Source organism: Dermacentor variabilis, chromosome 6 (genome assembly GCF_050947875.1).
Source record: "Dermacentor variabilis isolate Ectoservices chromosome 6, ASM5094787v1, whole genome shotgun sequence".
NCBI lineage: Eukaryota > Metazoa > Arthropoda > Arachnida > Ixodida > Ixodidae > Dermacentor > Dermacentor variabilis.
The window spans coordinates 96,261,310-96,282,838 of record NC_134573.1 but is presented as its reverse complement, the minus strand read 5'-3'; the positions used below and the strand labels follow the sequence as shown (position 1 = coordinate 96,282,838).

The window sequence follows — 21,529 nt, the reverse complement described above, 5'->3', positions numbered from 1 at the left end:
CAAAGCTTCCTGAAACTGATGCTTGACAACTTCTAGAGACTTGTTCGATGTCCATATGCAATTATCATCAGCATACGTAGATATGTTTATGTCTGCTGGAAGTACTGCTGGTAAACCTGCTATTGCTGCATTGAGCAGAAGTGGACTTAATACACTTCCTTGCGGAACCCCTTTAGTTGTGGTGTATTTGTCGCTTTGGCCGTCATTTGTATTTATATACATCTTTTTGTATTTCAGGATGTTAGCGATCCATTTGAGGACTCGGCCATGCATTCCGAGAGTTGCGGGTCCAAGCAGAACGTGAAGGTGATTAGCCGAGTCAAAGGCCTTCTTAATATCACTGAACACAGCAACAGCAATGTTCCCACAGCTAATCTTGTGGTCAGCAAACGTTACCAAGTCAAAGATGCACTCTATTGTACATCTGCGTTTTCTGAAGCCAGCCATTTGATCTGGTAGAAAACTGCTGGATTCTATCCACTATTGCAGTCTAATGTCGATAATCTTTCCATCACCTTTGAAACACAGCTCGTTAAACTAACAGGGCGAAAGGAGTCAAGAGACAGTGGCGTTTTGCCAGGTTTTAGCAATGGGACTACGTTAGCGATCCTCCAACTCATAGTACATCTGCCTCCTTCCACATCTTGTTGAAGACGTGTAGGAGAGTGGACGCGCCTGTTGGGCCAAGGTTTTTAAAGGTACAATAAGAGATGTTGTCAGGACCAGTCGCTGTTCTTTGGCGTGTCTTTGAGAGAGCGTGCTGCCGATCTTTTAGAGAGAAAAAGAACGTAAATAACTTGCGCATCCTCGATCATTTCTACATTGGCAAGATTCAACTCGGAGCAGCATCACAGGGTATGGGAATGGATTGCAAACGAAAATGGGGGTGGAGCCGTGTGAGATGTCCACTGTCGCAAAGGGTAGCGAAGAGCAGCAGTCCTTACCGAGTGCGAAAGTGATCGGATGGAGACAGTAGTGCAAGCATCTCAGATTCCGCTGCAGTACATGGGCACGACCGCTGACGCGTTCGGAGGAACGTGGGAGTCGGCTTGGGCAAGTAGTTTCCTCGAAAGCGAGGAAATGTTGGTGACCATAAAATGTAACAGCCGCAAGAATTCTATTTCAACCCGAGCGCAATGGATAACGGCATTGAGGCGCGAGAGAAACTCGCAGCCGAGGATAACGTTATGAGAGCACGAGGAAAGGATTATGAATTATATTGTGTGTGGAACGTCGGCAGTGACGACACGAGAGAGAGAGATGCAAATGAGAGAAAGGCAGGGAGGTTAAGCCGAGTTAAAAGCTTCGCTTTGCTACCCTGCACTAGGGGAAGGGAAAGTGGAAGTAGAGACGGAAAGTAGAGCGTGACAAAAATAAAAGCGTGAGAAAAAAATATGACAAAGGACATAATGGGGTCATTATAGTCTTTCTAACAGGCCACTGTCGCGTAAAAAGATCAACGAAGCCTTGACCGACTATCGCTATGTGACAACACGAGCGGTGCAGCAGTGCAAGCCGATAAGGGGTGAATATTCAGAGGACTGGCTGTGCGAAGCGGCAGAGCATAAAGGGTCGTCGCGACTTTCTGAAGTATACGGCAAAGCTTAGCGCGCATAACACATAGGGCGGCTCCTAAGTCCATGACTGCAGATGCGGGAACACTGCCAACGAACACTTCTATTACGGCTCAGGGACTGCGTTGAGTACTTCCAGATTTCGACGGTTTTTTGCTATTATGATGACAAATCTCAAGGACAAAGGTGGAATCAGCCGGTGACGCCGTGCAAGCTGCTGTCGAAGTTCTATACCGACAGCGACCTAAGTTTTATGCGACAATGATATTGTCATTAAGATGGACGAGATAGATGTCTGCGTTATTTTTTTTCTCCTCTGCGTTATTGTACGGTGTGTATTACTAACGGTTCCATAAGGCTTTCATTTTCATTTTACGTTCTTCAATCCCCCATATACCCAGCGCCAATATCTTTTTTACGGAAGAGAAGTGTAAGGCGCCACGCGCGGGTGCCTAGCGCACTCGCCATCGGTACTGGCGCATGCGCACAGAATCAAGCTTCTGCATAAAAGGCGAAGCCTGCGCGCCGCAGGGGTGCTTGTCTGGATGGCTGCGTGGCCGTTGTGTTGCGTAAGTAAACCCTCTGATTCTAACTGAGGACTCACGTATGTCTCTTTGCATAGCTGCGGACGGGTGCACCAACCGAACCCCGCGGCGTAGACTAAAAGAAAAGCACCGAACGTCACCAAACCAGGTTTCCGTGTGCGTATATTTCCTGAACATGATGTGGAATCCTCTGACACCTTAAAATTGTGTTGACGCTAGCGCGTGTTTACGGAGTTTGTGGTTCGCAAATACAATGCATTCTAAACAATATGCTCTTCATCGGCTGTTATGTTGTTTTTGTGAGTATTGTTTATTGACAAAAGCTACTTCTCATTAGGAGCCAAACAGGATATTCACCTTCCTGGCTTGAAAAAGACAGAATCGCTACCCTAAAATCAGGACATGATGTAGCTTTTCTTTAATTCCGATACCAGAAATATGCGGACGAGCTAGCAACAACCTAGTTTTACGGTAAACAAAATGCAGTTTGTGTTCTAAATTCTGGAACATTCTTTATCGAACACAGAAAACAGTTCATTTCAAAGATGAAGCTTGAAGTTTGCAGCTATCGGTATAGATTGTACGTGTGTCATTCTTGCAGATATTCTTTGTGTAATTCCTGCAGGTGTCATTCGTTAATTTGTCATATGATTCGACTTTTTCTTCCAACACATGAGTTTCGCATTTATATCCATCACCTGGAAAAAAGAATCCAAGTATAGAGATAGAAGAAACAGTGATGAACATTCATAGTGCACCTATGCAAACACATAGAAGAGCTATAGTGCAAACGTTTCAATGAAACAAACACATTCGTTATACCAATTTTTGTCAGCCCAGACTGTCAATGCTGGTATCCATGAATATATATTATCGGACAAAAACCACGATTTTGAAGCTTTTGAAGGCGAACGATGACCTTGACGCAAGGGCGATGCATGAAGCGTCCCCTCTGAGCGCTGCACTCGTCAGCTTTCCTACGAGTAGCATCTAGAGTTGGCCGGCATAGGAAAACGGCGTAATTGTGGCGAACGCTGATCTGGTGATAGCGGCAACCTGCTATGCACGTTTGCTCGGGTGTCAACGTTGGGCGCGCCGTGTGGCAAATAGCGGGGCCAATTTACACGAGAGTAGCGTTCAGGACGACGAGCAACTTGGGTGCTACAGGCGTTCGTCGACGTGCGGCGCACAATATTCCTAAATGCTGATGTTCGACTAATAAAAACTTACGAACACAAGCCAAGATGAACGACCAGTGTAACAGTGGCATGTGTGGAATTCAGCGCCATACCCAGCAAATAAATATACTAGAAAAATCTACAAAATTGTAAAAATAACCCTTTGGCTAGAACGTATGGGGTACCAACAGGTTTTCTATTATGAAATTTGATACACTCAGCCAGTATTAGTCATATTGTCACAAAAGATTTTCCACCGATTTTCCTGTAGTCATGTTCAATAAGCTATCCTAGTAGGACTCTCTCGTGTACAGGAAGCCGTACATATTTGGTATTCTACTATTTCACCGAATATATTATTGCTCGCTCTCGGCAAGACAAGCAAAACCGTACTGTGAATTTGATGGTGTATAAGAAGGTAAAAACAGAAATTTCTTGTATTTGAAGCGTTCAGGAAATATATACGGTGTTTTTTTTAGCTGCACCAAAGTTTTAAAAATTTCCTGTGGAACAATTGAGCTTAATTGAGCTTAATCCTTCGATGAGGTACATTACTTCTAGGAGAAATGACAATTCTCAATGGAAATAACAAAACCTAAGAACAAAAATTATATTTCAAAGCAATTACTTTATCGGGCGCATTTCGATCTACAAATGGTAGCTAGTAATATTGCACGGCAAATCGGCTTGGAACGAATTCTGAGCATAGCGCCTGTTTTGTGATATGCGCCCTAAAACTTGCGATGAGCATGCACTTGGGTTCGAATTAGTTGTTGACGAGAACTATTTTATATGCATTTAAGCACAAAAGTAGCAGGCACCCAATGCATTTCGAGCGAGACATTCAATATTTGTAACTCAAAAGTGGATAGGCCTTGCCCACTTACCGGCTACAAGTTGTAAAATCAAATCTCTGCCGTAAGGCAATAATTTGAAAAGGTAATTTGCTAAATTATGTTATATGTTGAAATAGGGGTTCCGATTTCCCCATAAAGCTGTGTCCGCCCTATTGAATATTTAGCAGCATAGTCAGAATTACGCTATCTGCCTTAGGTATTGATTAAATGTTTAGTGCAACAAGAAAACACCACCTGTATTGCAAACAGTTAATGTAAACATTTCTACTACTAAAGCTACGTCGATGCCAGTCATATTATTGTTCAAAATTTGTATTACAATCTATAAGTGCATAGTAGTTTGATTGTAATACGAACAATCTTGCAGTTTTTGACATGTGCCATCCCAACAGTGGTGGCTATTATTTTCATATGCTTATCATTCCAGATTGCGATGGTGAGCTTGTTGGTTCATGCTTGAAATGTGGATTTTGGAGCAGTAAAACCAAGCGGAACGAAAAAATGAACAGAAACAGCGCTGTGGCACTCTCTGTTCTTCTTGTTTCGTTCTCCTTCTTCTTTTAACTTAGTGGACAGTGTCCAAAGTTGTCTCTTCTTTCCACTTAGGGACAGAAAAAACGGTGCGCTTTCTGTCCGTTCTTTATTTCACTTAGTTTTGCAGCGCCAGAACCATCATTGATGCGAGTTTAAGGAATCATTTTTAGTTTTTAGGCAATGCTGCTTCCGCTGGATGATTTTCAACATCTGATAGAGCAGGCGTAATATCAGGAACCTGGAAGTGTAGAAACTAAACTATCCGCCATTATCTCAGCGTTTCACCACTCTACTGCAATTTACTCTTCGAGTGACGTGCCACTTCGACGCTCAGTAGCAGTAAGGTATCAGTATTCCGTATCACAAGGCGGAGCGCCGGTTGACAAGCTCTCTCAGCATGTGTATGGCGCTCGTTGTCTTGGTTACCTCACTATTGGCGAAGATCCGTTGTGCTCACGTGTGGTTGGGAGCCACATACCAACACATCACAGGCTCTGTATAACTGACATATGATGCTACACAGATTATCAACGTACTTTGACAGTTTTGTCTACCGTGAGCTAGCCATGAGATACGCAATGCCAAGGGGGCTAATTAGCTGAGGTCCGAGCCAAGATAAATATTGGGGTTAAATGAATTAAGCAAGCCTCTAACCTCCATCTACCTCACGGCTTTGCTTTAAAACGTGTTGAGTGGCGGTCATGTGGAGTAGTATACTTTTGTCAAACACAATAACGCCTTTGCAACTAGTCTGCCAGAGCCGAGTACGCGGAGCTTTAGGGCGCGAGCTGTTTTCCTGCACTGCACGCAACCAAATCGAACTGCCCAGTATCATACCTTGCATGATGGTAACTTGACCCGACTTGGCTTGGACGCTTGCGCAGTTAAACGGACTCGACATCATCTATATACTCCTTGTGTTCTTACATGCCGGGGCCATGCTAGCGCGTTGATAATACGACGGTGACAACGCGAACACGCTTCTAGTGTCCGAATTGCTATTGGAGTAAGTACCGAGTGTTTCAGTAAAGACTTTCAAAGCTTCTTAAATATTGCCTACGGCCGGTATCATAATTCTAGTCTTTGAGCCAGTCTACTCGAGGAGGCGGACGTTACTTGCATGATAAATCGAAATGCATAATCCACTACTTAACAAACATGCACTAATTAGGCATTTAACCAGTTACCTTACGAGACACATTGCAATTTCCAAATTCACGCTGCGGCGTTTTTCAGGTGGATCCACTTGGAAAAAATTATCGAAATGACACCAATTTCGCGATGCTAATTCTTGACCTTTGCCATATAAAACGTTAGCGGTCCGTTTACTTTTGTGCTTCAATGCATAAAACGGCATTTCGTTAAGAACGTAAGTCATAGTACAGTGCATTTTTACCGGAAGTTTGATGGCGCACATATCGAAAGTGGTGTCATCCACGCAATGCTTTTCAAGTGGGTATGCTTCACCGGCAACAGTTAGTAAATTGCAATATGTTGCATAAGGTAATTAGTTAAAACACCCAATTATTGCATTTTTAAGCATGAAATACTTTTAGTTCCCGTTGTCGGCGACCTTCAAGTGACCTTGAGCCAAAAGGCCGAGCCATTATCCAGGCGCTCAAACGAGCACATCCGTACAAGTTGCCAGAGCAAAACGAGATCATCAGTGCAACCAATAAAAACTTAAGATGTGGCCTCTGGCCTCCGACTCTTTGTACAGGACAGCATTACATACACTAGTTGCTACCCAAAGAAGTAAAAAAATTAAGGGGGTTTACGGGCCAAAACTACTTTCTGATTATGAGGCACGCCGTGGTGGAGGACTCCGGAAGTTTCGACCACCTGGCAATCTTTAACGTGCACCTAAATCTAAGTACGCGGGTGTTTTCGCAGTTCGCCCCCATCGAAATGCGGCTGCCATGGCCGGGATTAGATCCCGCGACCTTGTGCTCAGCAGCCCAACACCATAGCCACTGAGCAACCGCGGCGGGTCCCAAAGAAGTTACAAAAGAAAGTTAGGGTTGATGCCTGTTTCGTAGGAACCAGTAGAACCCGAGAATGAAACGTGTCTTCACAGAGGCTGTCCCATGTCAGCTTCGCGGCAGTCCGCTGTGGCGAAAGGCGCACGATTAGCGGGCCGGCAACCATGTTGCAGGTTCGCTTGGCGAACGACGTCAGCCTGCCGAGTCACTTGCGCAACGGTACGAGCATTTTAGTCTGATTCCACAGTCTCTTGGGCAACCAGTCGAGTTGCTATGCGCGGAGCTTCAGGAAAGCAAGTGGCAAACTTCGCAGAGTGCGCCTCGAACGCGCGAAGGCGTTCTGCTTCACGCTGGAGTGTCTCTCGTCGCACTAGACAAATTCGCTCGTAGACACCGTTGTTTTTCTGCGCCGTTTAGCGCAGCAGTTGTATTGATTGGTGTGATCGCAAGCGAAGCAGGAGGCGGCTTGTAAGCAGTGAAGATACATATTGACGCTGCATGGGCGACAAGGCATCACAGGCTAACCCAACGCAAACGACAGACCCTGTGGGGAAAATGCCACGCCAGGCTATACCGCGTTGGAGCCTCCTGCGCGCTATGGCTACTGAAGCGCTTCCCGTAAGCGGTCGTTATTGTCATGATACTGTACTTCGCTTCACCGCTCCTGTGGTCGCGGACAACTTTCTGTGGATATGAAGGGAAAGCTAGGGAGGCAAAGCGAGTATTAGTGCGAACGGCACTGGAAAAGAGTCCTGCCCTTTAATCCACGTTAGTGTAAGCTGGTGAATACAAAACACAAACACTTTATTAGCAACTGTTAAATAAGAAAGAACACATCCCTGAGTTTAAAGGATTACTCATTTTACAGCTTTTCCCTTCCGTGTCTGGGCAAACGGAAAACAGTCGAACTGGAAGCTGCGTCAATTCAGCGTCTGTTCAGAGCAAAAAAAAAATACAGAATAAAAGCACTGTCAAACGCTGCAGGACTACTTGGGGTGGTAACACATCTGCAGCAGCCACGCGCCCCGTAGCTTTGCCTTCATAGCCACATAACGTTGTCGGTGAGTATATCTCCATCTCACAAGCTGGTCGCCGCACTGCAGAAAGTACGAGGCGTACACAGGCAATATCCTTGCGGATCGCTGTATAGTTCCAGGCGTAACTCGCTGATTATTGATTGTACACTAGAGAGTTTTATTTTTGATCGTTACATGAAACAGCACAGCCATACGTGACATGTCAGGACCTTTGAGCATGCACGTCCTGTACCAGGAATTACTTTGGCAATTACCCCCGGTAACCTAATTAACCGTGGCAACATGTAGGGCAGCGCCCATGCATCGGACCGCGCGCTTCGACCCGAATTCGCGCTTGTCAGTATCTCGCCGCCCTGTCAGCAAGACACAAGCGGCAAAATCCATCATCGCTAAGTCTCATCTTAACCTGAGGTCAAATCATCAGGTATGTTTGCTGCAATTATTGAGATGGCTTATCGGCTGTTTGTTTTCAGGATGTTATGTCTACAAACACGGAACCTAGTAGCAAAGCTCGTTTGATTTCCAACTAGTAGATTGCACCACAACATTAGCATTGGTGATGCTTAGACTATGCCGAACGCTATAAAAGCCCGATCGTTCACTGTATTATTATTTTGCTACCACGCTCTAGCTTGGTACGCGATGACGCTAGCGAGAAAACGCCAAGTAGACGCTGAGTAGAGGCTGTGGTGCAGGTGAACATTTGTAAGGACATTCGCTATTACTATTTATTTATTTATTCAAATACCCTAAAGGCCCAGCAGGCATTACATAGGGGGGGGGGGAACAACAGTTAGTACAAAGCAACGCAGTACTACGATGTGTACAGAAGTTGCTGACCATTAACAGCATGTTGAAGAGAAAAACAAAATATAAAGATGCATAGCAACAATCATCAACAAACATTCAATTGTTACAGAGAGTAGCGTTATATATACACACACATGTATGAAGTGAGGAGAGGGGAAGAATGAAGGTTACAGGCCAAGGTGACATTTCAGGCTGGTTACAAACGCTCCGTAATCAATGACAGATGCAGTGGGGCTAGGCAGAAGATTCCATTGACGGATGGCTAGGACGAGCGGCGAATGAAAGAAGAGGTTAGTGCCAGCAAAGATGGGTTCGACTTTGAGTTGGTGGTCAATGCGTGGGAATATGCGATGCGCTGGCGTGAGACGGGATATAGCAAAGGAAGAGTGGCTGTGATATAATTTGTGGAAAAAGGACAGTATGGAAAGCGTTCTACGTCTTTCAAGAAGAGCTAACTTGAGAGCTTTCTTTATTTCAGTCACGCTTGCCGTACGCGAGTAGTTCTTCGATATAAATCGAGCGGCTTTATTTTGAAGAGACTCTAATTTTGTTATTAAGTATGCTTGGTATGGGTTCCAAATCAAAGAAGCGTAATCCAACTGCGAGCGCACTAATGTGGTGTATGCTAAATACTTAGTGTCTGCATTAGCTGAACGCAGATTGCGTCTGAGGAATCCGAGTGTTTTAGGAGCCTTATTAATGACCGTATCTATGTGAATGTTCCATGAAAGGTCGGATGCTAAATGGATCCGTAAATATTTTATGACCGGTACCGATTCTACGGTCATGCCGTTTAGAATGTAATGGTAAGGTTTTGGGTCAGTTTTTGTGGTAAATGTCACGACTTTTGTTTTCGAGGTATTCATTTCCATTTGCCATTGCGTGCACCAATTGTTAATCTTGTCTAAGTCCGATTGTAACTGAAGTGAATCAGAAGGTTCAATTATTTGCCTGTATATCACGCAATCATCTGCAAACAATCTGACCGTAGAACTCAGGTTATTGCTTATGTCATTAATATAAACTAAGAATAAGATAGGTCCAAGTACAGACCCTTGTGGTACTCCAGATTTAACGTGGGAGAGGGTTGATAAACCATTAACAAAGACTGATTGGTAGCGATTGCCCAAAAAATTGTTAATCCAAAAAATAACCTTCGAATTAATGTTCAGATTGTCAAGTTTTTTTATTAGATTTTTGTGTGGAGCTTTGTCGAATGCTTTGGCGAAATCTACAAATACGGCGTCTATTTTAGAGTGAGCATGAACAGCGCGATGATGGTTAGTAATTAATTGGAACAGTTGTGTTTCGCAAGATCGACCGTGGAAAAAGCCGTCCTGATTCGCAAAAAAGAAGTTATGCTTCTCCAGATAGCTCATGATGGCCGATGAGATTATGTGTTCTAGTAATTTGCAGCTGATGTTAGTTAACGAAATTGGTCTGCAATTTGATGGGTTAGAGGCATCACCAGATTTGAAAACGGGCATGACACGCGCAATTTTCCAGTCGTTTGGGACACAGCCCGTATCTATAGATTGCTGAAAAATTGCGGCTAAGATTGGGCATATTACAGGCTTTGCTATTTTTAGCAATTTAGGACATATTCCATCGGGGCCGGGTGCCGAGCTAATAGGGAGACGGTCTATGGCAGAATATACGCCTTCTGGTGCGACAGTTATGTCAGGCATAGTTTGGTACAGCGTTGGGAATTGTTGGTCAGTAGGTAAGGGGCCCTCATGAGTGAATTCTGAGCCGAAAAATTGGTTTAATTCCTCTGCTACTTCAAGGGATGTAAGAAGATTACCTTCTTTATTTATGGATACTGAGGAGTTTGAACTGTAATTTGGATTAACAACCAGTCAAAATTTTTTAGGATTGCTTTTTAACAAGTGTGAAAGGTCACTGTTATAAACCTTGTCCTTCGCTGATTCAATTTCACTTTTGCACAGTTGCTCATGTGTGCGGTAGTTGTTCCAATTGTGTTCAGATGCTGTCAGTTTAGCTTTTGCGTACAACCGTTTCTTTTTGTTTATGCATCGTTTCACATGTCTTGTGAACCATGTGCTTTCTGTAGATGTGGTAATGGTGACCTTAGGCACGTGTTTATCTTTCAGCAGAGTTAGTTTATCAAGAATGAGGAACCAGTTCTCATTTGCATCCCGCATATTGAAAGAGTGGAAAACATCTGTACAGAATGATGATAGTTCATTAAGAAGAGCGTCAACATTTGATCTGGTGTAATAAAATATAACTTTTTTCTGTTTTTCTGGTTTATTCCTGACTACTGTATCATCGCACTGCAGTATCATGTGGTCGCTGATGCCATCAAAAACGTGTACAGATGTCTTCTCCGGTTGCGTTGTCAGTGCAAGATCGAAAACCGAATGACCACGCGTAGGTGTGGAAACTATTTGGTGCAGATGGAAAAGTGTTAACACATCCAGAAAATTCTGGCATTCACGCTTTCTTGTGCCGTGGAGGGGCCTGCATGTTTTCCAATCAATATTCGGATAATTGAAGTCGCCGGCCAGGAATACTGGTGCGCGTGGAAATTTGTTCTGAATGTGAGTTAAAGATTCATTCAAGTGTTCAGGGAATTCCTCGGGTGAATCAGGTGGGCGATAACACACCCCAACGGCACAAGTTACAGACGGTGACAGACGTAATGCAATCCACAAGATTTCCACGCACGATTCCGTATCAATAACAAACGCTTCTAAGTTTTTCCTCGCAGCGATTATTACCCCACCACCGCGTGAAGTTATGCGGTCTTTCCTAAAGAATAAAAACTGGCTGGACAAGGATAGTTCGGAATTATTAACATCGGGAGATAACCAAGTCTCTGATCCTAACACCAGGTCAGCTGCGCATGCTTCGACATAAGAACAGAAATGATCTTGCTTTGGAAGGAGGCTACGGAAATTTGTCGCCAAAATTGACAACGTTGAATTCATCCCTTTATATTTTAGTCCGTTGTCCTGAGTGCTCGCATCGCCTTCATGGGGAGTAGTCATTTCTTTTACACCGTTTTTCGAAAAAGCAGCCGTATCTCTAGAGTGGCGTTTGGGAAGAGCAGTCGCTTCTCTAGTGGTGCAGTTGAATGAATACAGGGTACCATGAATACAATGATACAGGGTACACGGAATGAGTACAGGGTATATTACTAAGGAGGTGTGGAATCGCCAAGCACAGTTACCAACACAGGGGTTTAATTTAAAAGTCCGTTCGGTTAATCTACTCTATCGTTTCTAAGTCATCTTCCTTATACCTTAAGCATTACCCCACTACTCGCTAATGCCTAAAATCAGCGTTGCAACAGAAGAAGTTTGCCACAGATGGGGTCACCAGTGTATCCAAAAACGAGACGACGAAAAAGAACAGGAACGTAATAGCGGTTACTGTTAGGTGAGACGTCGCACCAAAGAACGTCGTGGTAGGGAAAGTTGACGTGCTCCAAGCGGAGGCATGTGAAACATCGGAATGGTGAAAGTTCATCGGGGGCTTGAGCCACCACGAGTGAAAATAACGAAAGGTGGACAGCAGTTGTCATGGCGTCGATGGTAGTAAGACTGAGAGCGCCTGTTGCACTGTTAAACGTGTTTTTGACTTAGCGTATTTCTGTCACTAATCTGGCAAAAAATGCAAGATATCGGAGCTCTCTAGGAGTATTCGTACAACTGCCGGAACCTAAAACTGAAACAAGTGGTTTATGGTCGTTAAGGATGATAAATTGCTGCCCTTCAAAGAAGTGCCTGAAATGTTTCCCTTCCGAGGTCGGCCACGAGGAGCGTCTGTCCGAAAGTACTTCTGGGAAAGGAAGGAGATGGGGCCCCACGCAGCATTAATCCACTGATGAAGAGCGGCCCCCACGGCTTCCGAAGTCGCATCCAACATAATGCTAGCAGACGTAGTCTGGGAAGGGTGATGCAGGAGGGCGGCTTGTGCAATTTCGGTCTTAACTGCGGCGAAAGTATGATCAACGCCCGTATGCCAAGGAAATGCGGTAGACTCAGCTTTTGAAGTGGAAAGCAGTGCTTGAAGAGGCGGCATCAACTTAGAGCATGCTGGTATGAAGCAGCAATAAATATTCATGATTCCGAGAAAATGTCGCAAGGGCTACCAGTGGACTTTCGTAGCGGGTAGTCGATGATGGCTTGAACCTTGAAAGGCAGCGGACTGATACAATGATTGTTGATGTGGTGACCCTAGAAAATTGGTCCCTGAAACCCCAAACAGACACTTGTCAACATCACTGACGATATCGTAATCACGAATTCGAGTGGAAAGTTGATATAGATGTGCTTCGTGGCTTACAGCATCACTGCTCGTGACGAAAAAATCGTCCATGAAGGCAAAAAAGAAAAAAAAACGGCAAGTTTCTGGTGACTTCCTCCGTAAAACGCTGAAATGTTTGAGCTGTGTTGCGCAAACAGAAATGCATGCGTAAATACTGAAAAAGGTCAACTGGTGTAATTGCAGCAGTTTTTGGAATGTCGGCTGGCTCAACGGCGATCAGGTCATAAGCTTTGATAAGATCGATTTCCGAATATATTGTTGCGCCGGTTAAAAAGGCAGTGCAATCCTAGCAGGTATAGTCCGGGAACAGTGACCCCACTGAGTACGCGATAATCACCACAGGGCCGCCATCGCCTGTTCTTAGGCACCACTTGTAGTGCTGAGAACTACGAGCTTGATGAAGAGGAATTATCTTTATTTAAAACGTATGGCCAAATTTATTGGGGGCAGCTAGAAATTTATCAGGACCAATTTGGCGGGGGTGGAAATGAACGGGCGGGCCTGTGGTAACAATACAATGAATTACATTGTGTTTAGAGATTTTATCCATCAGTGACTGCGTAGTAATCTCCGGCAACTTGTTGAGTAGAGCTGCATATGGTGAGATAGGCAGTTTGATGAAAGTAGGGTTGATAGCAGTAGCGTATGACAGAAAACCGACGACTGACAGACTCGCGATGTCATCCACCAGGCGACAAAGGCTCATGTCTACGAGCACGTGAAAGTGACTCAAGAAATCAGCCCTTAAGATGGCATAGCGGATGTCTGCTATACGAAATATAATGCAAGCTTCTTCTAAGACCAAAATTGAGGGTAACGAACTTCTGTTCGTAACTTGCGATCACGGAAGAGTGGCTAGCTTTTAGGCTGGTTGACGTTGCGCGGAGACGCGGGTCAGCTTTCCACGCAGGAATTATGCTCACCGCCGCACGAGTGTGCTCTCAGAAACGAAGAACAATGGTTCGGTCGGTCATATGAAAAAAGAACGGCGTGATGTATGCCATGATTGCCCGCCGCTGTTATTCCCTACCGGCCTGAACGGGTTTTCCGTGTGCCGCGAACAGGGAAACGCACATCGACCAGCCGAGGGGCGAAAGCGTCGGTGGCAGTAGCCCAGGCCTTGTGATGAAAAACTGTGCTCAGGTTACTGAAAGAGGCGTGAGAGGTTGATGAGTTGGATAGGGTCAATCATTGGAGTTGCGAGAGTTCCGCCATTCCTGACGCAAGTCGGTGACGTGAGATGCGAACTCTTTTACTGTTTCCCGAAGGGAATCCACTTCTGTAAGTGGAGAGCTACGCACAGCATTATTGACTGCCGGAGCGACGTCCGTCATATCGTCTGCCAGTTCGGCGAGTTCTGACAAGGGCTTATGCTTGGCTGTGACGAGAGCCATGCATACGTTGGCTAGAAAACACTGCAGTAACAACTCACGTAATACGGCCGTGTCGAATGAGTCTAGTTGATCATCACTGAGATATTGGAGGTGGTGAAGAAAGTGAGGAGGACGTCGGTCACCGAGTTTCTTTTTGTTCAGGAGCTCTTAAATACTCCGATGCTCAGGCGGGACGAGACGGCGGAGAAGAGCATCTTTGATTGTGGTATATGCCGTTTGCTGACGTGGCTGGCCGAGGATGTCACGTATCTCGGCCATGGTCTGTAGCTGCAAAGCTTCAAGCAGGAGTTCATATTTGCGAAACTCCGACGTGATGCGACTACTGCGGAACACGTTCTCGTCTTGTATGAACCATAACGTAGGATCGGCAAGCCATAGCTGTGGTACTGTAATGGTAGTTACAGCTGTTTTAACACCCAGTGCAGAGTAGCAGAATAGAGCGCACTAGCTCATGTTGACCTCTCTGTCTTTGCTGTCAATAAACGTTACTCTAAATATAACACCCGTAGAAGGTACCGGACCGGTTGTTGACGTAGTCGGAGCAGAGTTGAGGTCGTTTGGAGTCTGGGTTGGATGCATTCACGGTTGCGTTCCTAGTGCGGGCCGGCCAACAGTAACTGTGTGATCACCAAGCACAGCTAAGATCACAGGGGTTCAGTTGTACATAGTTGTTCAGTCGCCATGAATCTGGCGGTGGAGGAACTGTCAGCATTTTTTTACTAAATTAGGGTGAAATGTAAATAAGTAACTTGCAAACGGTATTTAAAGTGTCTACTGTTACGGGTATGAATAATCAAGTACCTAGATATCTTGGGAATTTTGTGAGCCTAACAAGTATTTAGAAGAATTCTATCATGTTATTCTTTTTTTCTCACGGTGAAAAAAGCAGACTGCTTTATAAACGTTCCTGTGGCTTTAATCCAGTGCGGTAGCCCCAAAGGAAAGAGTTACCGAAACATTCATCTTAAAGCCAAGCTTTTGGAAGGGTTCTTCTAAAAATATTTATTTAAAATAATGGAAATTAAAATAAGTAATATAACTTAATTAAAAATAATGAAACAGCGGCACGTCAAAAGCAGTGTTCCAGAGATTCACTCTCATTGCTTAAGGGCACAAAGGCGATACAGCCAGACCAGACCTGTAGAGGTAAAAGTTCTGTGGGGGAACTCGGCACCGTAATGTTGTCATAGAGTTTATCACTACAACACCTAGAGCGAAATCTGGAGCCACCGTCTATGGGAGTTTCTTAAGGGGCACCGTGCCGTCATGGAACTGAGGGTATATGTGTCTGCGACGCTTGTGTTGGCTGGTGTTGTAAGAGGCTTCGTCTAAAACCTTGATATGGCTACACAACTAACGCGTTCCCAAAGTAAGATTTTCATAAAATGGGTCCATTCGCGCAAATTGCATCATTACTCACCTACAATGCATGACGAAGAGAAGAAAAGCAAGAATAGACGACAAACTGTTTCAAAGTGAACGTGAATCTTGTCGTACGTCCTCCAACTTTAGCGGTCCGCTGATACTTTTTACGTATCATATAATTTTACATGTAATAACAAGTTCTTATGGTTAAACAAAACATGTTTTGTGTAATAATAAAGCTTAAGCAGCTTTTTACGTGCAGTTCTAGTAGAACATGAATCATAAGGACAAACGGAACGGTGCTTGCCTGGCTCTCCGAGAACGATGCCAATCCGAAGTCACAATATACCGGCATTCCCATGCATACCACAACGCAGCAGCACTAGATTTCCCTCTAGGTAATATGGTGAGAAACTCTATGAGTGTTGTAATCGTTACTACTGTTCCTTACGTCTTAAGGCGTACCCCGCTACCACCGAATATCTAAAACCAGCGACGCGCCAGAAGAAAACTAAATGTTTGATACAAAGGTTTGCAAGGTAACTGTGGGAAAAGCGCACAGATAAAGCGAAGCCCTACTGTCACACGCGTGTAAACGCAACTTAAGTTTACGGAGCTTAGTCACCTACTATGGATCATATAAAAGGATGGCAAGCAGGTGGTGAGCAGACGACGCGGCGCGGATGAGCACAGCTTGACGGACATTCAGCCGTCTTATTGGTTAAATGAATTCGTGTAGCTTCCACAGTGCTGCAACCAACTAGCTACTATGCTCGTTGGCACCGACGTCACATCCGTCACAGGAAGTCAATCGTGGGTCCAGGCATAAAGCACTTTTGTGTTAGTATTGCTTCCGAGTTCTTCCTAATGTTTATTCACAATATCACACAAGCTGTACCTTCAAGTACGCAGAACCCTTATTTGGCGCTTCGAATAGGGGAGGAGGGGGGGTGACGTTCAAAAGGCAGATACAGGACGCAATACCCTTCATTGTCACCTTTTGGCGGTGAGACAAGGTTGCCATTACTCGTTTGAACGCCAGCAGACCGTGTATTCCGCGGCGTGGGTTTTATGTCGCCTTGAGAGATGGTGCCAAGCTGCGTGGCGCCTCTTTTAGGAGCTTTGCTTTTGCTTATTAGTCAATTGTGAATTTCAATTTGTCGTGAAACTTATGTCCACATCTCCGAGTAGACCACCTCAACGACTAGAGTTATGCTGTCTGCCATAATATATAATTATTTTAAAGTGTTTGCTATAACACCAGGTTTAGCTTGTAAGCGGTTGTTACACGAAGAAAAAATCCGCCATTATAGCAGATACAAAAGTAAAGAAAAAGTTAAAAAGCTTCTGTTATAATTTCGACAGGGAAATAGTAAAGATGGAAAATTATAGTGCCACACCAGCTCTCAAGACCCTATCAGTAATCACCTCTCATGCACTAATTTAATACCTACAAGGAACATAGAAAATTCAGTTTAAGTGAAAGCCCTATGTTATAATCTGCAGCAGCCGTTAACCAAGCTCCAAAATGGTGTAATAAATGAAAAAGGGGTAAAATGACGCAATGACCATAACATAATATTCAGAGTGATAAAATAGTCGCATATATAACGCCTTAACAGCCCGACAGTATCAAGAGCTGTCTGTGTTTAATAATTTCATTCAGTCTTGAGAACAACGCTTTCATTTGTAGAAAACGGAAATTAAAAATTGTTTTAGAAAACAAGAACTGAACAAAGAAATTAGAACTGTTTTTTTTTCATTCGTCTGGAAATGCATTAGGGAATAATTTTTCCAACTAAAGATTTCGAAAGAATGTCTTTGATTTATCTAGTGCGCCCGCATGTATTGAAAACACGACCTATGTGAACAGACTTGTGCCAGTCTTGGGCACATGAGTTCAAGCCCGAGCACGTGCTCAACGCTCTAGTTATTGCGTTTCCTCGACCGACCCGCTGGCCTTACGGGCCCGGGCTCTCGGGCTGCCTAGGGCACGTGCAGTGCCCAAATATCGCATTCATTTCCTGTGGCGGCGGCCGCATATCGATGTAAGCGAAGTGCAAATATGTTCGCGTGCTTATATTTCACGCAAGTTTCAGAACTTCAAGTGGTCAAAATTAATCCGGGGTCTGCTATAACGGCGCGACTCAAATTCGATCGGGGTTGTGGCACATAATGCAGGGGCATTTATCATGATCTTATTTCACGCCTGTTTTAACGGCGCTTGTCGATAGTTGTTTGAATCTAGGTGGGAAGACTCACTGCTAATTATGCTTATTCTTCCTCTGCCGCATGCCTAAATAATGCAGCTGCGCTCAGCGCAGTGTGATGGGAAGAGGAATATGCAAAATGCTACTTCCTCCACGCTCGTTCAGCTTGCATATGTAAGTGCAACGCCTATAGCAAATGTGTGAAGAGGCCGCTTAGCAGCGTATGTACCATGTCTCATCTTTTAAACATTTTCCTTGGCACAAATAAAAATATATAAGGACTACTCTGTCTGCGCTTCTTATCGAGTAGTTATGATAATACTGAACTTTATTACGCGCTGTTTTTTCATCAATAATCGTTACTTGTAGAAATGCACATGCCCTTTCAAGGAAGGCCAAAAACATTCTTCGCACAGGCTGCTGCGGTATTCACTGTGTGATCCACTGCGAATATAGCTTAGATGTCCCTTAAGGGTAAATTTATTTCGCTGTCACACAAAAAAAAATTTTCAACGTCCGGATTTTTCGGCTTTTGCGATCAATACTAACATTTTATTAGCGGTAAAAAAATGACAAATATACTTTCAAGAAAGGTACCATTTTTTTGTGAAAATCAGTTTAGTGATAAAGAAAGACCGCGCAGAAAAGTGTTTGTTGGTGAGGTAAACGCAACAATGAATTTGATTTTTTTGCACCTTAGCAAAGGTGCATTTCATAGCACACAAGTTAGTGCATGCTTCCAATATCATGTGCAAATAACTGTGATGACCATGCTGTTCAATACCAGGCAAAACATTTATGTTAGAAAGGTGAATTTACTTAGAAAAAATGTTGGTTACACTGTATTGAATGTGCGCTTCCGAACACACAAGCGATTCATTCAATGCTTCCCGCTTCACTTTTCAACAGATCCTCACAATATTTGATTTTATGTACTACAAGTTTCATATAAAGCGTGCCATCTCGAAAATGCGTGGAGCAACACTGGAGCTAAATCGACTTGAGGCGTAGAAACAAAAAAAAAGTAAAATCAGAGCGCAGGACGAGGTGGTCTGGTCATTCATTTTTTTGGCAAGATTTGTTTTCATGAGCTGAGCTCCTCTTCCGCCGTTAAAAGTCTAAGAACCTAAGCTGAATGGTTAAGTGGGCATGGATATATGTCGGTGCTGTCCCAAAACAGTGAGAAAGACAGCCGAACTAGGAGATGTATAGGTTTAAGAACTAATTTAACCATCGCCACCAAATGGTTCTCTTAATTTATTTGCTTGCCCTCGATCGGTGTATTTACATAGAACTACGAGAGCGCACAGTAACGCGGAAATGCCAGTTCTTGCAGGTGTACGACAAAGTGGAAATATAATTTTTCCTTAAACTCGTATTCTAGTATGCTTATTCATCGAAGGGGTCTTTTTGCAGTTTCTGCAAACAAGAAACTTTTGCGGCCCAATTTATGTGCTCAATTTGTCGAAAACTGTGGCGAATGATTAAGTGGCACGTCGTCGACTTTAGACTCGTTGTGTCGGTGGACGATGTAAAAGATATTATAAATTGAGGTTTACTACTTCGATTCTTAAGGCGCTGGACGACGATGGTGGATAAAACCGCTAATTATTTGCATCCGGCAACTGCACTTTGTGGGTGGTCGAGCGCTTCAGAGAAAATTTTGTTAAGGTCACTTATCTAGTCTGTTCACCACAGCCATGTGTTTAATTATGGGAGTAGAACATAGCTTCATGAATTTAACCACACTGTTCTCTCTAGGAACGAAAAAAAAATCAGGAAAGCAGTGCAGTAGAAGCCGCCTATGAGCATAACTTCTGATGACGTATATGATGCATAAAGTGCTCCATTTTGTCTATTAACCGTGCGACAGAATTATGGCGATGAAGGACAGCCAGTTGCTTCCACTACGAGGGGTGTTCAGATTAATGCGAGTCTTCCTATGCAGCGTTTTTGAAGAAAATTGAGTTGCGCTATTAACTGCACATCATCATCATCTTCATAAGCATCAGCCTGATTACGCCCACTGCCGGGCAAAGGCCTCTCCCATACTTCTCCAACTACCCCGGTCATGTACTAATTTTGGCCATGTTGTCCCTGCAAACATCCTAATATCATCCGCCCACATAACTTTCTGCCGCCCTCTGCTACGCTTCTCTTCCCTTGGAATGCAGTCCGTAACCCTTAATGACCATGGGTTATCTTCCCTCCTCATTACATGTCCGGCCCATGCCCCCCATTTCTTGTTCTTGATTTCAACTAAGATGTCATTTACCCGCGTTTGTTCCCTCACCCAATCTGCTCTTTTCTTATCCCTTAATGTTACACCCATCATTCTTCTTTCCATAGCTCGTTGCGTCGTCCTCAATTTCAGCAGAACCCTTTTCGTAAGCCTCCAGGCTTCTGCCCCATACGTGAGTACTGGTAACACACAGCTGTTATACACTTTTCTCTTGAGGGATAGTGGCAACCTGCTGTTCATGATTTGAGAATGCCTGCCAAACGCACCCCAGCCCACTCTTATTCTTCTGGTTATTTCAGTCTCATGATCCTGATCCGTGGTCACTACCTGCCCTAAGTAGATGTATATACCCTTACCACTTCCACTGCCTCGCTACCTGTCGTAAACTGCTGTTCTCTTCCGAGACCGTTAAATATTACTTCAGTTTTCCGTAGATTAATTTTCAGACCCACCCTTCTGCTTTGCCTCTCCATGTCAGTGAGCATGCATTGCAATTGGTCTCCTGAATTGCTAAGCAAGGCAATATCATCGGCGAATCGCAAGTTGCTAAGATATTCTCCATCAACTTTTATCCCCAATTCTTCCCACTCCAGGTCTTTGAATACCTCCTGTAAACATGCTGTGAATAGCTTTGGAGAGATCGTATCTCCCTGTCTGACGCCTTTCTTTATTGGGATTTCGTTGCTTTCATTGTGGTGGACTACGGTGGCTGTGGAGCCTCTATAGATATCTTCCAGTATTTTTACATATGGCTCATCTACACCCTGATTCCGTAATGCCTTCATGACTGCTGTGGTTTCGACTGAATCGAACGCTTTTTCGTAATAAATGAGGGCTATATATAAGGGGTTGGTTATATTCCGCACACTTCTCTATCACCTGATTGATAGTGTGAATATGGTCTATTGTTGAGTAGCCTTTACGGAATCCTGCCTGGTCCTTTCCTTGACAGAAGTCTAAAGCCCAGACCACACGTACGCTTGCGGACGCGCGCACGCTCGCGTTCACGCGGCCACGCATGCGCAGACGGTACATGGCTCGTACGCGTCGCAACGCGGCGTGATCTCGGGGAACAGCTCCGCTCTGTTAAGGAGCGCTTCGGTTGACTCGCGTCGGCGCGCCTAGCTACGCAGCTACGGCGCGAAACGTTCAACTCTCGGTGAAGCAGATTTATATCATGCAAGAAAGTGGTTCTTCGTTCCATTTTACGCTGCTCTAACAGCTATAAAAAATATTAAAATTACGTTTATATAAATTGAAGCATTTTGAAACACTGTCGATAACAAAGTACGAAGCGGTGCCTACCAAGGCGTTGTGAGTGAGCCTAGTGAGCGCGCGCTGTCGCGCGTATTTGCGGATGCAAACCGCCATTAATCGCGAAGCGCGGCAGGCGCTAGGCGCGCGGACGCGAGCTTACGCGCGTCCGCAAGCGAACGTGTGGTCTCGGCTTAAGGTATCCCTGATTCCATTTGCGATTACATTAGTGAATACTTTGTAGGCAACGG

General features: G+C 44.4%; 1 protein-coding gene across 1 annotated transcript in view; it reads right to left on the bottom strand.

Annotated features, from left to right (window-relative positions):
* Positions 1–2,374: 2,374 nt before the first annotated feature.
* LOC142584276 (uncharacterized) overlaps positions 2,375–21,529 on the bottom strand; it is a 44,232-nt gene continuing 25,077 nt past the window's right edge. The window contains exon 5 of the mRNA XM_075694417.1: positions 2,375–2,817. Coding sequence (XP_075550532.1) covers positions 2,654–2,817 — 164 coding nt within the window. The 3' untranslated portion in view covers positions 2,375–2,653. The remainder of the gene's footprint in view (positions 2,818–21,529) is intronic.